General features: G+C 49.1%; 9 protein-coding genes across 9 annotated transcripts; 4 read left to right on the top strand and 5 right to left on the bottom strand.

The window, feature by feature from the left end:
- The first annotated feature begins 2,319 nt into the window (after positions 1-2,319).
- On the top strand, positions 2,320-5,181 carry PHATRDRAFT_50740 (predicted protein). Its single transcript, XM_002178083.1, has 3 exons — positions 2,320-2,553; positions 2,743-4,309; positions 4,389-5,181. The coding sequence occupies exons 1-3, from the start codon at positions 2,488-2,490 to the stop codon at positions 5,156-5,158; spliced, it is 2,403 nt and encodes an 800-aa protein (XP_002178119.1). The 5' UTR covers positions 2,320-2,487; the 3' UTR covers positions 5,159-5,181.
- Positions 5,182-5,317: 136 nt separating this feature from the next.
- On the bottom strand, positions 5,318-5,870 carry PHATRDRAFT_33016 (predicted protein; the record flags this gene model as incomplete). The annotated part of the gene is made up of 2 exons (XM_002177770.1): positions 5,318-5,493; positions 5,702-5,870. The coding sequence occupies 2 exons, from the start codon at positions 5,868-5,870 to the stop codon at positions 5,318-5,320; spliced, it is 345 nt and encodes a 114-aa protein (XP_002177806.1).
- A 1,625-nt stretch (positions 5,871-7,495) lies between these two features.
- Positions 7,496-10,862, top strand: hBRM (predicted protein; the record flags this gene model as incomplete). The annotated part of the gene is made up of 3 exons (XM_002178082.1): positions 7,496-8,568; positions 8,649-10,037; positions 10,086-10,862. Coding segments are annotated over exons 1-3 (2,985 nt in total), but the record flags the coding sequence as incomplete, so codon positions are not given.
- Positions 10,863-11,205: 343 nt separating this feature from the next.
- Positions 11,206-12,566, bottom strand: PHATRDRAFT_33014 (predicted protein; the record flags this gene model as incomplete). Its single annotated transcript, XM_002177769.1, has 2 exons — positions 11,206-12,410; positions 12,461-12,566. The coding sequence occupies 2 exons, from the start codon at positions 12,564-12,566 to the stop codon at positions 11,206-11,208; spliced, it is 1,311 nt and encodes a 436-aa protein (XP_002177805.1).
- Positions 12,567-13,235: 669 nt separating this feature from the next.
- Positions 13,236-14,951, bottom strand: PHATRDRAFT_33013 (predicted protein; the record flags this gene model as incomplete). Its single annotated transcript, XM_002177768.1, has 1 exon — positions 13,236-14,951. The coding sequence occupies one exon, from the start codon at positions 14,949-14,951 to the stop codon at positions 13,236-13,238; it is 1,716 nt and encodes a 571-aa protein (XP_002177804.1).
- Positions 14,952-15,344: 393 nt separating this feature from the next.
- Positions 15,345-19,956, bottom strand: PHATRDRAFT_43732 (predicted protein; the record flags this gene model as incomplete). Its single annotated transcript, XM_002177767.1, has 1 exon — positions 15,345-19,956. The coding sequence occupies exon 1, from the start codon at positions 19,857-19,859 to the stop codon at positions 15,345-15,347; it is 4,515 nt and encodes a 1,504-aa protein (XP_002177803.1). The 5' UTR covers positions 19,860-19,956.
- A 352-nt stretch (positions 19,957-20,308) lies between these two features.
- Positions 20,309-21,488, top strand: PHATRDRAFT_43731 (predicted protein). Its single transcript, XM_002178081.1, has one exon. The coding sequence runs from the start codon at positions 20,353-20,355 to the stop codon at positions 21,343-21,345; it is 993 nt and encodes a 330-aa protein (XP_002178117.1). The 5' UTR covers positions 20,309-20,352; the 3' UTR covers positions 21,346-21,488.
- Positions 21,489-22,016: 528 nt separating this feature from the next.
- On the top strand, positions 22,017-22,970 carry PHATRDRAFT_43730 (predicted protein; the record flags this gene model as incomplete). The annotated part of the gene is made up of 2 exons (XM_002178080.1): positions 22,017-22,271; positions 22,425-22,970. The coding sequence occupies 2 exons, from the start codon at positions 22,017-22,019 to the stop codon at positions 22,857-22,859; spliced, it is 690 nt and encodes a 229-aa protein (XP_002178116.1). The 3' UTR covers positions 22,860-22,970.
- Positions 22,971-23,314: 344 nt separating this feature from the next.
- PHATRDRAFT_43729 (predicted protein) lies at positions 23,315-24,338 on the bottom strand (the record flags this gene model as incomplete). Its single annotated transcript, XM_002177766.1, has 2 exons — positions 23,315-23,755; positions 23,826-24,338. 2 exons carry the CDS (start codon positions 24,336-24,338, stop codon positions 23,369-23,371), a joined length of 900 nt encoding a protein of 299 aa, XP_002177802.1. The 3' UTR covers positions 23,315-23,368.
- Positions 24,339-24,692: the final 354 nt, after the last annotated feature.

Here is a 24,692-nt window from a genome sequence, read left to right as displayed (position 1 = left end):
TCGCTCTCTAAGTTTCTGTGAGGCAGATAGGATGAGCGGCGTGATCCCGACGCGCTTTTCAGATATTGGTATGCATGAAGCAACTACCTTTTTTGTATGGGGTTTTGATGCGACATAGTCGACTTATCCTAACACTTTCGCCGTGTCATTTGGACAGAAAGAAAAAGCACCCTTGCCACTACATAGTGATCCAGGAGACAACATAACCATGGAGCCCCGAGTTGACGCCATATCAATAAGCAGTCAACCAACTGTTCCGCAAAAAGGCGACCACGTTCGTGTGCTTTACGTCGATCCGAAAGATGCGAAAACCACAAAAACAAGATTGGAGGAAATGGGAATGCTGAACAAGGATTTTCGTATGACTTCGTCGACCCACAATGATTTCTTAAATTGTATTGCTATACCTCTTATCGCCAAGTCAATAAACACATCGTTTCCCCACTATTTTACAGAGATTCGCTTCGCAGGCGAGGGAAATCAATTCTGCAACTACAGCACATCGTTGCTGGGAAACCATATGCAACGACGTCCTCGGAAAGATGGTGAAGCAGTGTCCAGTCCAACACTTATACAGCGTGCACTGCATGAAACCTGCGTCGCCTTTATGGATCAGTGGGCGTTTGCAACTTCAAAAGAGAGTCTTCATAATCAAATTTTTGCTTTGAGCATTGTGATTTGTCCGAAAAATCTCGAGCTTCTCGGCGATGACAATACTGTAGTCATCAATCGTAAGTCGTTTGATGTGGACGATATGCAGATGCGTTCATTACTACAAGCTATTGGTTGCGGCGCAAGCAAAAGCGAGCGTGCAATATTTTTGAAGGTACTTTGGGAAAAAATTGCGTTGAACTATAAAAGTGCAAGAGTCGTTCGGAAAGGAGAGGTCGATCCTGAGAGCGAAGTCCGCCAAAGTGGCTATCGCCTATTGTGGCCATTTAACGGTGTTCCGTCCAAGTCGGGTGCGTACAATCCATAGAAGTTGAGTTATTGGAATGCTTCGTAAGCGGATTGGCCGTTTGTGCTCACTCGCTACTTCAATGTTTCTGTCTTTGCACAGGGCCTGGATCTGCGGGATGGATCACTGTCACTGAGCAAGGAATTCGCCAGAGTTTTGATCTGACGCGCGTTATGTTTAGTCGGGGGAACATCACGGAAAAGATTCGATTCGGTCAACTCGTGCAATCCAACGAAATCGTTCTGGATTTGTACGCCGGTATTGGCTATTTTACCTTACCAGCTCTCGTGCACGGCCAGGCCGAGTACGTGTACGCATGCGAATGGAACAAGCATGCTGTGGTAGCACTGCAGCACAATATACTGGACAACGAAGTTGAAAATCGAGTGACAGTACTACATGGCGACTGTCGATTGCTAGCCAAAGAACACAACTTGGTCGATATGTTCGATCGAGTAAGTCTTGGATTGCTACCAAGTAGTGAAGGTGGATGGCGGACTGCAGTTCGCGCGTTGCGCCGTACGACAGGAGGCTGGCTTCATGTACACGGCAATGTTCCGGTACAGGAGTGCTTTCAATGGGCGACCTGGCTTTGTCAATGCTTGTACCGCTTTGTCACCGAGCTGGGGATGGGAGCAGACTGGGCGGTCTTATGTGACCACGTCGAAAAAGTGAAGTCCTTTGCCCCAACAGTGAATCACTACGTGGCCGATGTCTTTGTAGGACCACCTTCAGAACTTGGTAGGGAAGGAGTTCATACTCCCGCTGGGACATGCACAGTTATCCAGCAGGATCAAACCCTTGTGCGTGTCCCTTTAAAAGTGATGTACGTCCCGACCTGTGCACTCTCTCCAGGTGGGGTGTTGAATCAAGAATGGATGAGGGAAGGCGATCACAACTACTTGTGATTGATATGTGTCGCTACTCTCAATGGATAAGGTGGAGTGAAACAGTCCAAGACTTCAAAATGGAAGAAAATAGATTCAAGTTAGTGTCCCTTGTACTAGACCATCTCGTCATGTTTTCGTGTCGTCCTCGAACCGAACATAATACAATCTGACACAATCTAATTAGCTGCAATGTAATCTATTGTAGCATTTACAGTTAAAATCAAGCGTTTGTGAAACCTGAACCCTACCGGAAACAATTCGGGCATAGACTGAGACATCTCAATGTGTCCTATCAGATATCAGTCTTCAACTCTAAGACAAATTATTGGGATATGAGACGCCAATCAACCGTCGACGTTGATTTTGCTTGGACCGGGTGACCATCGTTTGGGAATGAGTCGAGTCGAAGTTGAACTTTTCATTCCACAACACGCACTACATCTTGTCGGCTCGGCATACATTCGGTCTGTCGTTGAAAGACTGTGCCTGTGCGTTCATCAAGGAACCACTGCCCAGATCGAAGTCCCCCTGGCGCAAACGAAAGCCCCTTCATCAATCAACCAGCTGGTTGACGTACACGAAAGAATTGGAAAGGAAACTCACGAGACCGGGTAGTTTTCGTGGTCTGACGGCCGAACAATGGTTTCATCCTCCAAATCAACATGGATGATGGCGGGGGCTTGCCTTATTTTGATGGCATTTCAGGTGCGTTAAAGCTTAACCTGTGTATTCATTAAAACGTGTGGTAGTCGATGTCTGGTGACATAGGGAAAATTGGTGCGGCGGCTACTGTGGACTCCCGAAAGATTGACTCGTTTATTCCAGGATATCTTTCTCACAAAAGTGGCTTCTTATCGCATCCGTGTTTTCATTCTGTAATATTGTGGGACACAGGTCCAATCATTTACGTTCGTTCCGGCAACACGAGCAACATCGACAGTCAAACGGGTTGCCCCGGCCTTTATGAGTGCCGTCGCTGACGACAAATCGGAAACATCCGAGACGGAAGCGGCGGCACGCGCTCGTCTCGTCATGGAAGCCGAGGCCGCCATGAATGGTGGCAGTAGTAAGATTGGCATCAAAGACACCAAACTTATGGATCTGGGTGGTAGGCCGTTTCCGTTGTCCATGATTGTTGGTCAGGATTCCATCAAACAGGCCTTGTTGCTATCGGCAATTAATAATCGTATGGGTGGGGTAGTAATTTCGGGAGGCAAGGGGACTTCGAAGTCTGTCATGGCCAGAGCTCTGCATCAACTGCTACCTCCGATTGAAATCCTTAAGGATTCTGCCTTCAATATTGACCCCGAAGGTGAATTTGGACTCGATGATTTCACTCGTACTGAAATCGACAATGGCGGCACTCCGTTGGCGGACCGCGAGACGGAAATCATTCCGTGTCCCTTCGTGCAAGTTCCGCTTAACGTGATGGAAGATCGTTTGATAGGAAGTGCCGATTTGGAAGAAAGTGTCAAATCGGGCAAGACGGTTTTTGCTCCTGGCTTGTTGGCAAAGGCACATCGAGGAGTTCTCTACGTCGACGATATCAATCTCCTCGACGAAGAAACAGCCAATATCCTGTTGAACGTTGTCTCCGACGGATATGTCCTTGTTGAGCGTGAGGGTATATCACTGCGATACCCTTGCCGTCCGTTATTGATTGCTACCTTCAACCCGGACGAGGGAGAACTCCGTGACCACTTGCTTGATCGCATCGCAATTGCGCTTTCGACCAACGCTGATCGCTTGGATATTGGACAGCGCGTAGACGCCGTCGAAAGTGTACTAGATTTCGCTAGTTCCGGAAAACAAAAGACCGACAAGGCAGAAGTTGCTCTGCAGGAGGCTATCGACAACGAGGACGATCTCAAAACAGCCATCGTTTTTGCTCACGAATACATCAAGGACCTGAAGGTTGCGCCTTCGCAGATGCAGTACTTGTGTGAAGAGGCCATCCGCGCCGGGTGCCAGGGACATCGTGCTGAAATTTTTGCCTGTGAAGTGGCTCGTGCGAGTGCCGCACTGGAAGGTCGCCAGGTAACTAGTGAGGATCTGCGTCTGGCTGTCAAGCTTGCGATTGCTCCCCGTGGAACCTTTATAAATACACCGATGGATCCGGACGAGATGATGCCCCCGCCACCGCCACCTCCGCCGCCGCCACCGCAAATGGACGACCAAAGTCAGGATCAGGATGAAGACCAGGAAGATGACGATGAACAACCGGATGAAAAAGAAGACGAGGAGGAAGACGAAGATCGCGAAGATGAAGCCCCTGATGTACCGGAAGTACCACAAGAGTTCATGTTCGACATTGATGCGACCCCAATGGACCCAGATCTCATTGACTTTACTAGTCGGGAACGTAGCGGCAAGGGAGGAGGCCGTGGTCTCATTTTTTCGCAGGACCGTGGCCGTTACATCAAGCCCATGTTACCGAAGGGCAAGGTAATTCGTCTGGCTGGTAAGTTCAGTGATCAAAATGTTTCCTTGGAATAAGAAGCTGTACTATGTATCTTATACTTGCATGACATTGCTTGCAGTTGACGCAACTCTCCGTGCGTCTGCTCCTTACCAAAAGTCACGTCGTGAGCGCGCGGTTGGTACCTCAAAGGAGGGGCGTGGGGTCCACATTCAACAGTCGGACGTGCGCATCAAGAAGATGGCACGTAAGGCAGGTTCATTGATTATCTTTGTCGTGGACGCTTCCGGATCGATGGCTCTCAACCGCATGAATGCCGCTAAGGGCGCGGCCGTCAGTCTCCTGACGGAGGCATACCAAAGCCGTGACAAAATCTCACTCATTCCCTTCCAGGGAGAAATGGCCGATGTTCTGCTACCTCCCACGAAATCCATCACCATGGCTCGGCAACGGCTCGAACAAATGCCTTGTGGAGGAGGCTCTCCACTAGCTCACGCACTGCAATTGGCAACGCTCACCGGTATTAACGCCCAGAAGAGTGGGGACGTCGGTAAGGTTGTGGTCGTATTGATTTCCGACGGTCGAGCGAACGTTCCCCTTTGTGTGTCCATGGGCGAAGAATTCGACCCAGAATCAGACGAGGATTCCAAGGATGGCAAGCCCAGTCGAAGTTATTTGAAGGACGAAGTATTGGCGTGTGCCAAGCGACTGGGATCCCAAGGAGGCTTCAACTTGCTTTGTATTGATACGGAAAACAAGTTCATTTCGACCGGTTTGGCCAAGGAAATTGCCGATGCCGCTTTGGGCAAGTATCACCAGATTACCAAAGCCGATGGGAAAGCGATCGCCAGCGTGACAAGCCAAGCGCTGAACCAGATTAAATCCAAGTAAAGATTTGACCAAATTGTCGTCGTATATCTATAACGTTGGCGCATTGTGTAGCTCTACGATATGTCCGCTACGTTTGCCGCACGGAACGAAAGTAAATGACGAGTATTTGCTAGAGCCGGGGTGGAGATTTGGGACTCTTTCTCTCTTTATTGATTTTATTTATACTTCGTCCGGGGTCTTACAAATCATGGCGTCCACGGCGTGCACGGGCCCCTTTAGTTCCTCCCAAATCGCCTTGTAAACCATTTGTTGACGCTGAACGGGTCGTTTCCCGGCAAAGGCTTCGGCGACTACTTCGATGGAAATGTGCGATCCGTTGGGATCATCATACGCGCCTAGCCATTTGTGTGTATCGAGAGGTGTACACGTGAGTTTGGGATATACCAGTGTGAACAGTTACATCAATTATGTAGTGTGTATAGTGTATGTGTGTGGGTAACGGAGAGAAAAAGAGAGCACGCGACCAACACAAGCTATCCAAACATGCTTACACCGAGGAGTGCGTATTGCCAAATTTCCAACGAGCGCACAGTTTCGACGTACCGGTAACTTTGACATCGGTGGCGGACAAGGCGTCTTGAATCTTTTGTTGACAGGTTTGTACGATGGTCGTATCCGGCCCATTGGCGGTGCTGAACTGACGAGTGGCCGTGTTCCGAGCCCAGGCTACCCGCACGACCGGTCGGAACGCCCGGGATGCCGTAGTCCACATGAAGAAGATTGCAACGATTGAACGAACCAGTTTCATCGAAAACGCCGTGTCGTTTCGTTCCGTGCTGTGTTGATCTAGCAGAGGCTTTAGAGGGCTTTGGAGACGAGGGTGATGCGTCGAGGAAACCGGCACGGTATATAGGTAAGGGTAGTAGCGACGATGGGAGGTAGTAGTAACCTCTGGGAGTGGGAAAGGAGGAGGAGAGCTCAAAACAAAAAAAGGCGGAGATCCAGCAGATTGTGCCAAATCGTGACGTATAAAGTGTGACGTGACTGTGAACGACAGAGAAATCCCGATTGCGGACGTCAGACAGACCGAATCGATCCACCATCGAGTGCCGCTTCGACGGAGCCCATCCCCGCGCGTTTGACAGACACGCTTATCGGTTTGTCTGTACAACAGTGTTCTTCCGAACCCAACTGATTCGGAGACAGACAATCGAATTGCCACGCGAACGTTTCAGTGGCTAGGCGACGAGCGACGAGCACTAGGCGAGGTTTCGTGGGGCCCCTTCTCCGCCCGCCGTGTCTTCCCAGTGTTGCGTTTTTCGTTCCGACGGTCCCCGGCAATCCCAACGCCCCTCTGTTAGACGATTGACCCGGCGACGATGGACAACCCCACTCCAAATTCCTCCTCCGCAAGCAACAGCACCACCAACAGTACCACTCCACAGCAATCGAATGCTGCTGGTCACGATTTTTCCAACACTACGGCACCACACGCGGTGTCTGCTCACGTTCCGGGTACCCAAGCACCCCGCGGTGTGGCCGATCCCTCGGTGATTCCCTCCGGTCCTTCTCCCTCATCGTCGTCGACTCGTTGGCCTCCACCGTCCTTCGCTACCGCCGCGTCGTTGTCGTCGTCACCCGCGTACGCACCCGTCAACGCGTTGCCGTCCTCGGGGACCACCGGAGGCCTTGCTCACCGTGTTTCCGTAGCTCCGCGGCTGCCGTTGCCGACGGCACCGGCGCGTTACGGAGCCGGATCGGGGGCGTCCGTACCGTGCGTGCCGACGTACGGAAACAACAACAGCAGCAGCGTGCACGGGAACGATATTCGTAACGACGAACGGAAGCAGGTTGCCAGCAATGGTAGTAACACTAGTAGCAACGAAACCTACAATGTTGGACAAGGTTGGGGCGTACCGAATCCCTTACAAATGGCGACACAACAGTCTCGTCAGTACATTCAACAAGCAGCAGTGGCGCAGCAGCAGCAGCAACAACATAATCAACGCCAGCAACAGCAACATAATCAACACCAGCGAACCATCTCGCACGCGCCACACCCGATAGTTACAACCTCCTCGTCGTCGGGGGTCGGTGTGGGTTCCACTGCCAACCCCAAGCCCAAGGTTGTCTTGACTCCAGAAGCAAAACAAGCACTCGCCAAGGCAATATGGTCCGCCATTCGTTCTCCAACGGGGACGGTAGATCCCAAGCTCATGGAAGCTGCCGTGCGGACGGGTCTTCCCAAGGCAGCTATCGTCAATGCGGCACGGGTGGCACGCGAACGTGAAGCCGCCAAACGACAAAGCATGCAACAAGCCAACACGAGCACCAGCAATCTAACGAGCAATCAGACCTCGAAACCGAAACCATTAGCAGCCTTCCCCGCCAAACCAACCCTGGTACCGGCGATTTCGCCCAGACCCAAACCCGTAGTGCCACCGGCTCCACCGAAACCAACCGTAACAACTTCCTTTGCCAAGCCGGCTCCGGTCAATGTGTACACGAAACCAGTACCGGCAACGACACCGGTGCCAGCAAAACCCAAGACCCCATCGTCCGCCCAGCTGCAACAGCAGCAACAGGCCAAAGACCTACGGCAGAAAGCCAAAGAACGTGCTCAATGGAAACGTGTTCAACACGGAATCTTCATGCTCCAAAAGGAAAAGTTTCTGGCCGTACCTTTTAGTGTGGGAGCAATGGTAAGAAGCCGGGACACTGCCGCCACATTGCCACCTCCGGCTCCACTGCCGAAGCGATCTCTCTCCGATCTTTACCCCACAATCGCCGAGCTACAAAGGCAACTCCGGGCACAGAAAGCTGCCGGTCAGCCCACTGCAAAACGATCACCTACGCCCTTATTGGACCCAGAAAAGTTCAAGCGCATCAAGGTAGAACCGAAAAAGTACGCTAAAGCGATTGACCGCGCCGCTCGCAAATCTCGACAGACGACGGCCGACACGCTCAGCAAGCAGCTCAAAGACGTACACAAGGTTCTCAACGCCCATCAAGTCGACTTCTTCAAGTTTCACCGCCAGCGCCGAACCGAACACGCCAAACTTCTCAAGACCATCCGGGACGTCTTTAACAAGGAAGCCCGGAAGGTCGAAAAGGACGCGACGCATGCGGAGAAGGCGCGAATTGCCGCATTGCGGGCGAACGACATGACCGCTTACTCAAAGCTTCTAGAGGAAACTCGCAACGACCGTTTGCAGTATTTACTCGACAAGACAGAAAAGCACTTTACGCAGATCTCCTCATTGCTACACCAGGAACGGTCGGACGACGGGGGCGATCAAAAAGGCAACAATTCCTACTACGCGTCGGCTCACTTGAAAACGGAAGAAGTCCGACAACCAAGTATACTGGTGGGTGGTGAGCTGAAGGAGTATCAGCTGCTAGGATTACAGTGGCTCGTATCTTTGTACAATAACAAGCTGAACGGGATTTTGGCGGACGAAATGGGATTGGTACGTACCGGCCAGTGCCGTAACTAGACGAGTTGAATAGGCTGGTTTCTGACTAAGACTTTGCTGTTTTGTGATTTCAGGGGAAGACCATTCAGGCTATTTCGCTCATTGCGTATTTGATGGAGTTTAAACAAAATCTAGGTCCTTATCTGGTGATTGTGCCTCTTTCCACTCTCTCCAACTGGCAAAACGAGTTTCTCAAGTGGTGCCCGGCGGCGAGGCTAATTTGCTACAAGGGAACGCCGGGGTTGCGAAAAGAGATTTATCGCGACCAGGTCCGCACCGGCCACTTCAATGTATTGCTAACTACGTATGAATATATCATCAAGGACAAGAAATTTTTACGCAAGATTGATTGGCAGTACGCGATCGTCGATGAAGGTCACCGCATGAAAAACGCGCAGTCCAAGTTTGCCGTTACCCTCGGTACGCAGTATTCAACGCGATACCGCGTCTTGCTGACCGGAACTCCACTGATGAACGACTTGAGCGAGCTTTGGTCACTTTTGAATTTCTTGTTGCCCACTATTTTTAACTCTGTGGAGACGTTTGACCAATGGTTTAGTCGACCGTTCGAACAGTTTGGCGGTGGTTCTAACACGGATGAAGGTGATGACTTGTTGTCCAACGAGGAGCGCATTCTGGTTATCCATCGTCTGCACGAGCTTCTTCGACCTTTCATGTTGAGGCGTGTCAAGAGTGAAGTGCTTGATCAACTACCCGAAAAGGTCGAGAAGGTCTTGCGTTGCGAGTTGTCCTCTTGGCAAAAAGAACTCTACAAACAAATTAGTAAAAAAGCGGTGGCCGACACAGCTTTAATGGGTACCGACACGCAGGCTCCATCACGTGGCCTGAACAACATTGTGATGCAGCTACGCAAGGTCTGTAATCATCCCTACCTTTTTTCTCCGGAAGGTTACCACATCAATGACATAATAGTTCGTTCTTCGGGAAAAATGGCTCTTTTAGACCAAATGCTACCCAAACTCAGAGCCGCTGGTCATCGTGTGCTGATGTTCACGCAGATGACAGCAGTCATGACAATCATGGAGGACTACTTTGCTCTCCGGGGATACAAATCGCTGCGCTTGGACGGGTCAACTCCAGCGGAAGAGCGAGAAAAGCGTATGTATAAATTTAACGCGCCGGACTCTCCTTACTTTGTTTTCCTATTGTCCACACGGGCAGGTGGTCTCGGACTCAATCTTACTTCGGCGGATACCGTCATTATCTTTGATAGTGATTGGAATCCCATGATGGATCTGCAGGCACAAGATCGGGCTCATCGCATTGGACAGCGTAGCGACGTTAGTGTCTTTCGGCTTATTACTTACTCTCCAGTTGAAGAAAAGATTCTCAGTCGAGCGAATGAGAAACTCAGTGTCTCGGAACTGGTAGTGGAATCGGGCCAATTCAACAAGCAAGGCGGTGAAAGTGACAACAGTTTAGAGCGAAAACGGCTGATGGAAGTGTTGCTCACGGATTTTGAAAACGCACAACCCAAAGCTGTGTCAGAGAAATCAGCTGGCTCGGAGGATGGGGAGGAGGACGATGACAACAACAGTGAGAGCAGCGACAAGGAAGATTTAAACGAAATGTTGAGCAATAACGAAGCAGACTATCAACTCTACTCGTCAATTGACGAGCAGTTAGAAAGAGAAGGTGGTACTCTCGCTCCGCTGTACATAAGCGACGCTGATGTCCCTGACTGGGTTCGTTATCCTCATCAAGGAGCCAACGATGGCGGGTTTGAAGCACCAAGCAACTTTTTGGGCGACGGCTCGAGGAAACGAAAAGCGGTCATGTACGACGACGGTCTTACAGAGAAGCAATTTCTTCGTATGATGGAGAAACAGGCCGTCCAAGAAGAGCAGCAACCTCGGAAACGTCCGAAGCTTCAGAAAATCGCCCCGAGTACAGTCTCTGCAGCAGCTATACCTGATGCCGAAGAGCAAGCACCTTTACGTAGTGATTCGCTCCTGACAGATTGGACATTCCGCAAACTAATTAGCTGCTCAAAATCGGTCGTCGCTTTAAAGGATCCCAGCACAAAGCGACGTTTATCTGAGTTGTTTCTTGAAAAGCCGGACCCCGCAACTTTTCCCGACTATTACGAGATTGTTGAGAAGCCAATGGCAATCAACGACATTCTTCGCAAGTGCCGCGCGAAGATATATTCTAACTTGCAAGAATTCAACGATGATTGGATGCTCATGTTTGCGAATGCCAAAAAATTCAACGGCGAAGACTCGTGGGTTGTGGAGGACGCTAAGGCTCTGGAGAAAGAACTCCAGCGTGTGCTGAAAAAGAACGGTTTTAGTTCCGAGCATATTCCCAGTAGCAAGCAAACGACCAAAAAAAAACTTCGGATCAAGCTGTCACTGAAGGATATAATGAAGAAATCCGGGGGCGGAGATTAATGGCCGAATCCTTTCCGCTTGAACGAAAGAGTGTTGAAAGCTTGTCATATAGATTTAGATTGACTATGAACGACCAGCTCGAGAGGCAACTATTTATTAGGGGGGACTACCTCTCTGGACCTGTGATCCCAAAATGCCGTATTCGTCCGTGTACCTGGTTACAACAAAGAATGAGATATGATTGCAGGTCAAATACTTTCGGAAACACTTCTTTCACTTACCCGAGCCGTGTGATAGGCTTTAGCAAAGATACGTCGAGCCTGCCGTCTTTCCAAAGCTTGCGGTCAATGTCTATGCCACGAACGAAACCGAGAACGACTGAAAAGCTGTCAACTTCCACCGTCTTAAAATATTCACACTCCAATCGTATCCAGGCTTCTGACACAACCGGAGCATCTACTAGACGTGCCTTCCCAGGTGTCAACTTGGCTAATTCGAACTCACTTTCGTTGCGTCCAAGCTCTGCAGCAGAATAATTCATTTTTACGGCCAAGTCCTCATCCACCATGTTGTATACAAAACACTTCATCTCCTCTGCATCTTTGTGTGCATCTTTTTTTATTGTACCTTCCTTGCGAAAGGCGGAAAATGCGACTATTGGTTCACATCCGCGGGAGACATCAGTAAAAAAACTGTAGGGAGCCAGATGAGCAACATTGCCTTCTTGCGAATATGTCGAAATCCAACCGATTGGTCTAGGCATGATTAAAGCCGTTGTTGCGTTATACCCGAGGGGGCAGGTACCACCGTGTTGTCTGTACGACCATTCGGTCGTTTCGTAAGCGAGGCTATGGTCCCCTCTTCCGACATTGTTATTGAAATCGGTGGAAGTCCACGAGCCGCGTTGCGCACAACGCGTTGGGCGAGGCATCGATCGCAAACACATCAAGGGAAATACCTTGCCGTCGCCGAGACTTACTACTGGTTCAATTAGATCGGCGTCAATTTTGGCCGTCACGTTGGGCCGCTTTGTCATTTCATCTGTGGGCGGACCTAGGACCGATCCATCAATTACGAAAGTCTCGACCGTCAAAATGACCAAGGCTTCGTCGTTTGTTAAAGCAATCAGCTCATGTACCTTGCAAAACATATGGATGGGGGACTCAGCCACCACAAAAGGATAATCCTTTTTGTTTTTAGACGCCTTCAGTCTTAGCTCGTCAAATTTAAAGCTTTTTGGCTCAGTCCCCGACAACGCCCTTTTTAAGACGGCCGTACTCTCCCGTGTAGTCGCGCTTGATAGTGTACATGTACGAGTTTGCAAGAGCGTCTGCCACATTTTGCCTGGCAAAGTTGACGCCGGAAAGATAATGGTTGGTGGTGTGTACGATGCTGCGGTGTAACCTTCCAAGAGAAAAATGTGGTCATCGTCCACCGAAAACCAAGCCAACGTTCCTGAGTATAGCCAAATATCAAAAAATACTGGTCAGATATACTTAGCAGAAATTGACAGACAACTTGTGACAACGTACGAGGAAGAATTAATGATCGAACGGGAGGAGCAGGATCTGAGGTGCCAGCGTAGCTCTGATCTTCTTTCGAGACGCTCCAATATAAACGATCGCTTTCGACTGCCATTTTTGACAAGTATGAGGAGCCGTTGCCTTCTTGGCGAACGCTACGGAGGCTACTTCGAGGTAATTCTTCGTTCCAGTGTTCCTCTGCAGGTTCATTCAATAAACTGGGTTAGTGTCCAGGGTAATTTGGTGTCCTTGTAGGAAAAAAATTGACCGCGAAGGCTGAATTGTGGGTTTTTTGTAACGTAACTTACCTTCGTAGCTCTATCGGCTCTCGACTTGCGATTGTTCTGTGCCGAAAGAAAATAGAGAACGGTCACGTTTTCAGTGTCACAAAATTAGTTTCGTGCAGATTTCCAATTTGAGAAAACTACCAGGTGCAACGATAACGGGTAAAAATAGTGCGCTAACTAACTGTAAGGTAAAGGAACCGAAGAAACAAAAGCAGCTATGTAGTCGACCAATGAAAAGACTTAGGGTTAACGTACCCAAACACAGACAGTCGCTTGATGTAGGGTTTTCAAATTTGACAGAGAAACCTGATCTTCATTTCTTATTATATGAAAAAGGCTTGTACACTTATACTATCGGAAATAATCTGGTAGCACTAGATTTTCCCACATCGCAATCTACTTACAGTTAGTCGGAAAGGTACTATGTCAAAAAAAGTGTCTTTGTTCCCAACAGTAAAAAAGAAAGTAGCTTGCGATCCCAGTCATCATGGTGCAGTTTATTCTGAATCAAAATCACCAATATCGTCGTCCAGAAGCACTTGCTGCTGCTCCTTTAACAATCCTGTTTTCGCATCATTGCTGCTCGAGATGGATTTGTCTATAAGACGGAATCGTGAGTGCATAGTATTCAGAGACAGATCTATTGACTCGGGGATGATGCGTCGGAGAAACGAAAGGCTGTCGGAGACGAAGTGCGAAGTTGCTCCGAGGGCCGAATGCAAAGAAAGTTCATTGCTACGATTCGTTGATAAAGAATGGTGTAGGTGACGAAGGTGCACTTCATTTTCCCGACGGTTGCGATTGACTTCGAAAATTTTGGGAGCAGAAAGTTGCCTGAATTTGTTTGCGCGTGGATGTCGATTGAAGGCGGCGACGGCACGGCCAGCCAACGAGGCGGCAGCATTCTGGGAGCCAGAAATAGAGGAACAGTCCATCAATAACGCCGAATCTGAAAAAGTCGCGAGTGTATCGCTCAGCTCCGATATGTCGGAAAAGAAATCCGGACTGTGATGTTCGAGAAACGATAGAGTCCCAAATTGTTCAATCCCACTATGCTCCAGTACGTTTTCCGGATTAAAGTCGATTGGTGGACGATCATCCTTCCATTTCCACCAACTTAATGGATCCTTGTGTGCACCAGTGACGCGCTTCGCGTAAAGGAGCTTACCCAAGGCGTGAAATGGCGAAAGTCTGCGGTCTCGGTTGGTTGTATCTGTGTTCTTTACGGTCATCGACTGCCCCATGGCTTCGTACTGAAAAGTTGTGATTGCCGAGCGCAAGTCCCCGTTGCTCCGCTCGTGAAGGTCTTCGTATATACTGGAAGGTACCGAAAGCCTTTCTGCACGGACAATAAGCGACAAAACCCTTTTCATGTTTTGCTTAGTACAAGGCTGAATTTGTAGAATGAGGCAAAGGTCTGAATACAGCAAATTGGGGTCCACCAAGGACTCCAGATCCTCTCGTTTGTGTTTCCCTTCCAAGACATCGCTGAAGATGAGAACCGTTGGCACGGATGTGGTGCGGACGTGTTCAGTAAACAGCTCTCTTAATCGCATCTGGGTTGATTCGTGTTGCGTCGGAAGGCTTTCAAGCAAGATGATGGACCCCGAAATTTGAGATCCGTCTTGCTTTGTTGATGAATTTGACGACGATTCGAAGGTCAGAGAATGGTAGCCGGTCCCTGCTTGCCGGAGAAACTCCTGAAACGAGCTCAGAGAAGACTGTTGATCTACAGAGTGCATTGCCGAGTTCAAAGCACTGTATTGATTCGAGAACGTTTCGTTCCATTCAGAGATTGACCATCTATTTTCCTTCGCCAAACAACGGATCATTGTCGACTTACCAATTCCAGGGCTCCCTACCAATATTAAGAGTTTGTGAACGTGATCTTTCATGGCAGACTGGATCCATTGACGAACTTCCTGAACTTTTTTTGGCGCCACACAGACATCGGCTATACATTGAGGATTATACCTATCGATCCAAAGAGCATTGTCATGTGAACTAGTGTCACCTCCGGTATGGGAGACTGCATTCTTGCGTGGTCGCTTTTGCTTCCGACGCACTGGAACGAATGCACTTTCTTCCAGTGAAAACGACACAAGATCTTTGGTGCCGACGAGATCTTGAGAGGCGCCGACGGCAGGCCAATCGAGTCGCAATGGACCCGTTGCTTTGCGCCGGCGTGGCAGCTGCTTTCGACCAAGCTTCATACGTATCTTGTCAGGATACGGAGATTCCGAAAGTATTCTCTTTGCAGGAAGGGGGAAGAGAATGTGATGAGAGAAGTTTTGTCTTTTTAACTGTCAGAAACAAACTGCCATGATAAACTTTCAGTGAAAAGCGCGGTCATCTCAAGGTACATGGTAGGAAATACGTCGTATAAGTTTTCCGCCCTCGTGTTGATGGCTTCCTTGATATATCGGTGAAATCAGTGTCCAGAGCTAGGAAATCCACACACCACAGATTATGTGACCCCTCCCCTGTATTCTGATTGGTTCCTTTTCCTAACTAAGCTGTCCAGGCCAACTTTTTAAGCAAGTCGACGCATGGCAATACTTTAACGTGACCAACAGAATCAGAGCTTTGTTTGATATGAGTTGAGTTTACTTTTTACTCTTTTTCTTCTTATTCTTCTTGCTCCGGTTTTCTTGCGCGATGAGGTCAGCTGCCAAAGCATCCGCCCGGGCAGCTTCTTCGTTCTTTTTGTCGGTCTCAGCCTTTTTGTTTCCGTGCTCAACTGCAAGTTTTGTGTACATTTGAAGCTCCTTGTCGCAATCTTTCGTCCACGCGTGATCCTTTCCAAGAAATGTAAACAATGTCCGATGGGCACGCTTTTCCTCGACGATGGCATCCTTATAGTTGCCCAATCCTGCGAGAATCTTGGCATGGTTCTTCGCCGTGATTCCATCCATCAATCGATCACAACCATTGCGTGCCATCACTTCTTTAAAGCACTCGAGGGCCGTCTCAAGGTACGCACCATCGTAATCAGAGTGCGAGTAAACCGTCCCAAGCTTGTGATAAGCACTAAAGAGTTCAATATGATTTGGTCCTGCCATCACTTCCAACAAGTAAATCGCAGCACGTAAATGCTTCAATCCGAGATCCATCTGCCGAGAGGCGTAAAGCATTTGGAATAGGGACATGTGCGCATTAAAAACATTCGGTGTATCAAACCCGCCGTTGTGAACTGCCAACCCAAGCGCCTTAGCTGCGCTTTCAGCCGCAAGATGGGGGTCACCGGCCTCAAGAAACACTGTAGACATCAAATCTATGCTCTCTATGACTCCCGGGTGAACTGCACTATCTGTCACACGCTGGTATAGGTTAGAGGCCTCCTGGGCGAGCTCCAGAGCCCGACTCAGAGCTCGACTACCCATTTGAACATGAGCACGTTCAAGGGCGGTTCGCGCATCGGGCAAGGAGATGTGAAGCGCAGGAATTGTTACGGTTTGCGCGATCGAACATGCGGCGAAGCCTTCGTTGTACGCAGCAGCATGTTTCATCAAGGGTAAAACATGGACAATGTCCAGAGGAGAGATGGGGTAGGAAACCGCCAGTCGTCCGCCTATAACGTTGCCACTACTACATAGGCATTTTCCGCCAGTATCGTACCTCTTCGCTACGAGGCGTACACCAGTTCGCTGACATACTCGTCTCAAAAGAGGTATATGCAAAGCTCTTCCATTCGGCTTTCCGGTGTTGAAAAGGGAAAGGGAGTAACGGAATCTGCGGCCGATTTCCATTTCAATATCATGCCACACCTCGTGCCTTCCCCGAACCGGGGATGGCACAGCATTGCCATTGCCGCCCACGTCATTCATGGTCATTTCGGTGTAGTCGTCTTCGTCTGGCTGGTCCGCCGGACATTGCATTGCACGTGTCTCAGTCTGAGCTGCAGTCTCCTCGCTTTCGGACACGAGAGCACACAAAAAAGAGGCAATCGTCTGAGCAGGTTGAGCAGCAGCTACTCCACCATTTTCGGTCAGGTAACGATCGAGAACGTGCTTAGCTGCTCGAGCAACCATTTCGCACTCGAGCAATTCCAGCCAACACTTTGGCATCTTCCGTCTTTCAATGACGGACAATCGGCCTTCCTTCAGCTCAATATCACTTTGCTCATCCTTTTCCTCCTGTTTCTTTGCAAGAACCGCGAGTCGTCCCATGTATCTACAATTGACTCCATGACGATGCAAGAACTCGGTGAGGGAGAATCCGTCAAGAGGTACTTGGTGAACTGACGATTCTTTGATTGCAAGGGTAATTTTGGGTAAAATCACCTCCCAAAGAAAAACAGCAACTTCACGAGCCCTCCCTTCATCTTGCTGAATCAGTTCGGCTGCTTCACTATCATTTTCCGCGAACGATCTCACATCGTCCAAAAATACGTTGACGTTTAAACGCAATGACTTCAAATATTTCAAATCTTCTTCCGATAAATTTTGCTCATTTAGTTGATCCTCATCTTTCGCTGCTGGGAAATTTACTTTGTCTACTTGACTGCCTTCAGAAGCGTCGATGTTGTCCTCCTTAGAAGTGATTTCATCGCCTTCTGTTGGCATCGTATCCTTCGACGTCGGCTTATTTTCCGAAGCGGGATTATCAACAGCGCTTCTCTCTGCCTCTGTATTCTTCTTGTCTTGGAGATATTTGCCCATACTAACTTGAGTATATCGCGACACAAGCTCAGGACGAAGTACACACATCGTCCATTCGTCGTCTTTAATGTCTAGTGGGATAGCACTGTGTCGCTTGTTGCCATTTTCTGTCTTGGCAGCTTCCCACTTTCCCGTACCGCCCTTCTTTTCCGGAACCCAATTTGCGTCACGAGGTGTGAGACGACCAAAATCAAGCACATACTTGCGCTGATCGCTGCCCAAAATACCCTTTGCCTCCACTGGAATGCAGGACTGCATGACAGCATTCAAGTCTGTATCAGCGTCGTCCTGGTTTTCGGGATCGGCAAAAGATGAATTGGGCTTTCTCTGGCTTTTAATTTCGTTTTGACGTTCCTCGGTCAAGGGATTTTTTAAGATTGGACGCGTGGCGATCATCATGGTATCGCAAAGTTTGTCTTCCATCAATTTGTGAAAATCTTCATTCCACTTGAGCGGTGCGCCCGATTCCACCGCACCGTACAATAGAGTGTGCGACTTTTCGCCAATCAATATACCGGGAAGAATACTTTGGCAGACATATCGCGTTCCCAGGAAGTCGATTAAAACCGTGGCTAGCGTATATAAATCATTTTGCTCCATCCGATGGAATGTGCCTACGCACTGAATGTCTCGATTCGCCGACTTTTTGGCCGCACGGTCGCCTTTGGCCAGTTTGAAGGTTTCTGGACCAGCATCAATAGCTCGTGAAAAGAAGATGTTGTTGTGCAAGTATACTTGCGAGCGAGTTGGCTCGTTTGGATTCATTGGGGAAATCTGTCCGTCAGCAATCGCCTTTACCCCAAGCAACGAGGCCTCGCCAAACTCAGTCATAACCTTGTGAATGAGTCTTGCACGTTCAATGCGTTCATTTACGTCTTCAGTCGGCAACTCCCGGGCCAGCTGCAATTCTTCGTTCCAATCACGAATCGTGCCGCTACGGATATCGACACCAAAAGAATTCGCCAGTTCATGGTCGGATCGCGTAGGGGAATAGGAGTGCAATTGGTTTCGATTCCAGGACGTCTCGTTGTGGAACACACGTGGCAGAGATATCAACCAACTCGGTTTGTGCAGCATCGAATCCAGAGCCTGTGTTGCCATGTGTGCCGTCGACGCCGATTGAAAGCCTTGAAAATCTCCACGAATAGCGACACGGAACAGTGACGTAAAAGTACCCTTGTTGTTCAGTGCGGCCAAAATTTCTGAGCGTTCTGCCGATGCTTCCAGCGCAAGTCTCCAAGCTTCCGAAAGCGACGGAGATGCTTGCAACACACAATCCAATAGAGCGTGAGCAAAACACGAATTCACGGCTGGAGAAGGATCAAAAGTCTCACGTCCACCGGATTCAGATTTCGAGCGATTGAGATAAAACCCCATCGGTATGGCCGTGATATGCAGGGTCTTGCCTTCCGGAGGAGTCACTTCCAAGTAAGCCAAATCACCAATCCAACGACGGGAGGTAGGTGGCGGATGAAAGCCACTGTATCGAATTGTGCAAGGGACCCGGCATATATCTTCCAATTCATTCAAACGGGTTATTTTTTCCTTTACGAGTGCCTCAGGGGACACTTCAGAAACGATCACAACTGGTTCCGGAGTCTGTGTTTTCCTGGATCCGTTCACCACTGCCTTTTTCTTCTTCTTTTTTGTCTTTAAGGCAGAGCTTTCCGCTTTCCCGTGGTAAAGATTCAAGTCTTCCCCACACGCCATATAGTAAAAGTCTTGTAGATTTGTGCCATCTATAACGATGGATTTATCGTTTGGAAACGTTGGTAGTTCTGGAAGTGGAGGTACTTTTGGCCCGTCTGTGGACTTCTCGTCTAGCACCTCCTCGTCGACTTGCGCAACTTTTTCATTGTCCAAACTCACAACCGAAGGAACATTACCATCCATCAAGAAATTGAGTCGCTGTACATGATCCTTGATTCCTGCTGCATCGTATCGTTCCAATACCATAGCAAAGGCCGATCCGTCCGTAAGCCCCCGTGATAGGAGGGGTGTCAGATCGCCAAACTCGTCCAACACATCGGCATGCTTCTCTTCGGTACGGTCTTGGATTTGAGGATCCTCATTCAAGGATTGCAATTGAGAAGGAATGGAGACAACCGCATTTGGTCCGGTAAAGGGCGAAACCAAAGTGTTCGGCGGGGAGGGCTGGGGAACGCCTTCGAATTGTGGAGCACCATCTGGCGCCAGTTCGAAACGAAAGCTCGTCAAATGCGCGTAGCCAACAACTTCGGTAAGTGCTCCGCGGAGGCTCTGCACCGGTTCTTCGGCTCGCAATGGCGGAAGCGCCAGGCCTGCCGCTGCAGTCCCAGCGGACGGATTTCGTTGACGAGGTGCCAATATCATGAGATTATTCAAGAGTGTCGCTTCTGGTGTAGCTTCTTCCGACTCTGGCTCCTCGGTCGGCAGATCTCCGACAGGATTTAAGGCGTCGGCGCTCGAGTCTTCCGCCATGATGAAAAGAAAATCACCGCTGCGGTATGATCAATCGGACGCGCCGAACTGCCAATCCAACCTTTTTGTGTTAATTGTACGTGTCAGACTGTACAGTGACCGAAATCCGACCTGACACAGCTAGAGAAGCGGCGCGAGACGAAAAGTGATCTCTCGTCATCTACCGTAGCTAGTCGCTAGCTAGCTCTCTCACCACAAATTTTTCTGCGGCTGGGCTTGGATCCAGTAATATGGTTCGCAGCTTTTGCGAAGCAGTTGTTCTTGCTGATGTCATCAGTGGAAAGCCAAGTTAGGTTGACGGACAGAGCACTACCTGCCCAATCCCAATTGTCGTCATCATTCTGACTGTAAATTTCGTATTCGTGACTCGTTGAACGGGGTACGATGAACGAAGATACCCGTGTGTCGGAACAAACTGTTTGTTGACACAAATAAAGTGACCATGAGAACAAAAGCGAACGATGGCGGTACAGAAAAATGTTGAGTCTGCTTCATGAAAGATTTTTACAGTAAATCCGTACAGCTTCTGGCATTCGTCACTGTATCATCCCTAAAGGTACGAATAGCTTCGAGTTTGCGCTCTCCTTCGCTTCGATGGCACGATCGGTACCGCAGGAATGTCGCACGCAACCTCGGCGTTGTCCCATCCTCGGACGATCCGCATAGTGCACCGGACGCCGTGGCCAACCTTATGCTATTGGCGTCGCGACACTGCACCTCTCAAGCTTTGTACATTGCGGTGCAACTGCGCATCCCGGATATAATTGGAATATCTCATTGTAAGTCTCTTTCCGCCATTTCGGCCCGGATAACGCGAGAGCAACAAGCAGTGGCCCCAAACAACAATATTGATTCAGATGCGTTGCTCCGAGTCTTGCGTCTTTTGGCCTTGGAAGGAATACTCCATGAAGTGAGAATGAGCGGAGAATGGGCCTTCTCGTTGACTGCGACGGGCGCGCTTTTGCGGCAACCGACGGCGACAGCACAACAAATGAGTGAGCATACTCAGCAGGAGGCGTCTTGGGCAAGCTTGATACAGCATTGGATGGAGCCCCCATTGTGGAACGCCTGGACTGGGATGCCGTCCTATCTGGTTACTCAGCACCAAATTTGTGATCACCCAAAGACGACTCCGTTCGCCATTGCCAACGGTATAGCCGTTGACGAATTCTACGGCCGCCGGGAGAATTGTGATTCACTCCGCTACGCCAACGCCTTTGTGGGCCTCGTTACGGATTTGGAACTCCAAGCCTGCGTCGAAGGGTTTGATTGGCAAACTTTGTCGGCCAAGTCGGTTGTTGATTTGGGCGGTCACGATGGAGCCGTCATGAAAGCAGTCCAGGGTGCATATCCTGACGTCACTTGTTTCTCGTTGGACCGACCCTCCGTCGTTGAGCTGCTTTCCACACCATCTACCAGTGTTACTTTGTTGGGAGGAAATTTGTTCAACTCTTCCACTTCCCCCCAACCGACGCAATTTTCATGAAACACGTTGTCTTTTGTGATTGGGATGACGTTTCTTCGATGCAAATTCTGCAAGCTTGCCATGCATCATTACCAGCGAGCGGCAAATTGATAATTGCTGAAGCCGTCCTCCCGAATTGTGGACTAAGTTCCAGGAGCACAATGAGCAAGCTACAAATCTATATGAGTACAATGCTTCTGCTGGGTGGACGCGAATCAGCCAAAACAGAGTCGGAGTGGTCTGAGTTTGCCACACAAGCCGGATTTGTTCTCCAGTCGGTGACCGACACCTGTACCCCTACTTGTAGCATTCTAGTTTTCTCAAAAGCATAGCAAAGATGTACTGACTGTGATCGTAATGTCAGTATCTCATACAGAAACTATATTCATTCTTTCTTACAGTTAGTTAACAGAAAAGCTGATTGTGAGCGGGTATCCCAGGAGCAAATCTTTTCACGCGTCTACTGATTTGTTGTATATTGGCCTCTGTCACCTACGACAGGACCTCCCTCATAAGGTTGGGCGCCGGCCGGACAGGATTTCTGTTGGAAGCAACAACATACTTTTCCCCACGAGTCCTGAGCCGGCATAAGAACCATGACTAGCGTTCCATTGTAGGTAAATGGTTTCCATTCCGACATCCGCACTATCTTCGTTTTCGCCATCTGCACAATAGTCTTGAAAGCCGAAACAATGGCTGCTGATCCAGAGGAAGAGAAGACGCAACCGCCTCCGGCTGCGGTAGAATTCGAGCCGCCCTTGGCTTGTGTGCGGCGAATTCTGAAGCACACCTTGCCGTCGTCGACCAACGTTGGTAAAGACGCTTCGGCCGCATTTGCGAGAGCGAGTGGAATTTTCATTATCTATTTGACCGCTTGTGCCAACGACTTTGCCCGTACGCACAAGCGACAGACAATTACAGCCAACGATGTCCTCGCCGCAATCAAGGTAAGCTATTGTTTGGTCAAGGAGTCTCGTTTTGCACGATGGAATCCACATCATATCACAGACATATCGCGATTGTTCATGTCATCGCGTGCACGCATACTGTTATTTTGCAGCTTGTCCTGAACGTACGTCCTTGTGCTCCCCTATTTGTAGGAGCTAGACTTTGACGACTTTTCGACCGACATGATGAGTTTTTTGGAATCGTACCGTGTCTCGGAGAAACACAAGAAGGACGCCAAGGCTAAGGCTGCCGCAGACAAGAAAGAACGCGACGATGACGGAAGCAAAGAAACTCCCTCAAAACAGGAGGATGAGGAGAATGATGACGACGATGACGACAATGACAACGAAGCAAAAGACGATGATGACGATGATGATGAAGAAAACTCAGATCGCAAACGGCACAGAAACGATGATGATGATGATAATACCGCAGCCGAAAGCCCGAAGCATTCTCCAGAGACAGAAAGTGTTGAGGAGCCAACACTTAAAAAAGCGAAATTGGGGGAAAATGTCAATGCTAAAGATGATACAGAGACTGGAGGGAAGGCAGGGACTGGAGCAGATGAAGACGAGACAGCAGAATAAGTTTTGAACAATTTCGTTTCTTTTCAGATGTGCACACATATGATACTACATTATCTCAGTGGAAGGGACGGAAAATAGTATAAATTGGCTAATGCGCATTTTAAAAGCTAAAATACAAGCTCACAGTCAATGCTGAGAGAATATTTCCTGCGTGCAAAGTCCAATAGAGAAAGACAAAAGTGAGTGCCAAACTCTTTCAACGACTCTATACCAGAAATGTCCGTACTACGGTTATCTCCCAATCACGTAATGGCACCAGGGCGCTCGCCAAGGAGTGGGAATGTAGCTCTGACAAATGGAAAGCGCCCGAGGGCAGCTCTCAACATCTGTCTGGTAATCTAGAGCTTTCAGCAATCGCATATGCCTCAGGAGAAAACTGGAAGTGAAATGCATCCAGTCATTCAGTGCGAAATGCAAGTGACACTGCTATCATGCGTACACCTGTGACAATGTACACGCGCAGGTCGAGCTCAAAATAATAATAAAAGACAAACGAGACGCCTTACCATTCATAGGTCATTCAACTTTCCAATAGCAGGTTCGTACAAAAGCCGTTTCCATCTTGGGATCATCTTTCGTGGGATAGATGGTATCGTCTCATCAAAGAGCTTTCGCTCTGATTCTTTGTCGAGCTGCCAGACAGCCTCGTGCATCCCAACGAGATGCACGCGAGAGTCGAAAACTCCTAGATTTCGTATGACCTTATTGTTGAAAGACTTTTGCTCCGATTCTGGGACGATATTTGCGACGGCCGGAACTAAAAATTTGTCCTCTCGCTCCAGCATAGCTCGACCGTACTTGGCGAGAGTCGCTGACATGGAAGCAACTGCGTCATATGCGTCCATGCGCACATTCGACGGATTGTCTGAGTCGGCAGCCATTCGTGTGATTTCAGCCTGTTATGCGAGAAAGAAGAATGAGATAAGGAACGGCGATGTGAATCAACTTGACACTCCGAACACGTACCAACGACATCCCTAAGGTCTCCATCGTTTGTCGGTCTCCCTCGAGCTGGTCCATGACCGTAGAAAAGGCTTTTGCAAAGTCTGGATTCTTTATAGATAGCTCCATTTTTTTCCGAACCCAAGGAAAGAACAAGTCCCGTTCAATTTTGTGAAGGCCTTTCATGTTGAAACCAACGACATAGTCCACCTCTTTCTCCAAACTATGGGCTTCGTCGGACGATGATTTCTCCAAAAGCTTCGTAGCTAGCTTATTAAGTCGATCGGCTTCACGTACCAGTGACATTGTATGCCATCGCCATCCTTGTACATGAAACTTGCCATTTGTTGGCGTAGCCTCCAAGAAATCAGCTATCTTGGCTTCGGCGGAAGCGAGATCATTCTCAGTGTTGGGACCGTCGGCGTCGACTGTCGCCTCTTCGAAGCGAACGCATGATGTTGCGTCTCCAGACCATGGGAGACCCCAAGAAACGGCTGCTGCCAAATGAATTAGTAAGCAAACTAATGAGCCCCTCATGTGGACCTAAAAGCGAATCTTGAGGACACAGATTGCCGACGGCTGGGAGAGGAAGAAGTGGCTATGGATGGCTTTGGCGGCTCGTGACGTGAGAGGACAGTCTTCGTATGCCACGTGGAATCAATTGCATGTTGGGAAAGTGAAGGACCAGATGCGGTCTAGATTTTACGCTAACGGAATCGGGCCACAATTGAAGGCGGATTGCTGGACTGACTGACAGACCAAATCGAGAAGACTACAGACCGATCTCTCTTCACACTCGGTTCAAGGTGCTCTTACAGTAACTCTAATCTTTGCTATAGAACTTTTCGTTCATTTCGAATTCATCGTCAAATCATTGGTCGTTTTCGATCC

Source organism: Phaeodactylum tricornutum, chromosome 2, assembly GCF_000150955.2.
Source record: "Phaeodactylum tricornutum CCAP 1055/1 chromosome 2, whole genome shotgun sequence".
Classification (NCBI taxonomy): domain Eukaryota; phylum Bacillariophyta; class Bacillariophyceae; order Surirellales; family Neidiaceae; genus Phaeodactylum; species Phaeodactylum tricornutum.
The sequence above is the reverse complement of the archived record's forward strand: the minus strand, read 5'-3'. Positions and strand labels throughout refer to the sequence as shown.

What these genes read in the sequence shown, in the direction of transcription:
- PHATRDRAFT_50740 (XM_002178083.1), top strand. Translation starts at nt 2,488, where the DNA reads ATGGTTTCATCCTCCAAATCAACATGGATGATGGCGGGGGCTTGCCTT. An exon ending in TTATTTTGATGGCATTTCAG is followed by an intron (nt 2,554 to 2,742) that starts GTGCGTTAAAGC and finishes TGTGGGACACAG; the next exon opens with GTCCAATCATTTACGTTCGT. An exon ending in CAAGGTAATTCGTCTGGCTG is followed by an intron (nt 4,310 to 4,388) that starts GTAAGTTCAGTG and finishes CATTGCTTGCAG; the next exon opens with TTGACGCAACTCTCCGTGCG.
- PHATRDRAFT_43731 (XM_002178081.1), top strand. Translation starts at nt 20,353, where the DNA reads ATGAAAGATTTTTACAGTAAATCCGTACAGCTTCTGGCATTCGTCACT.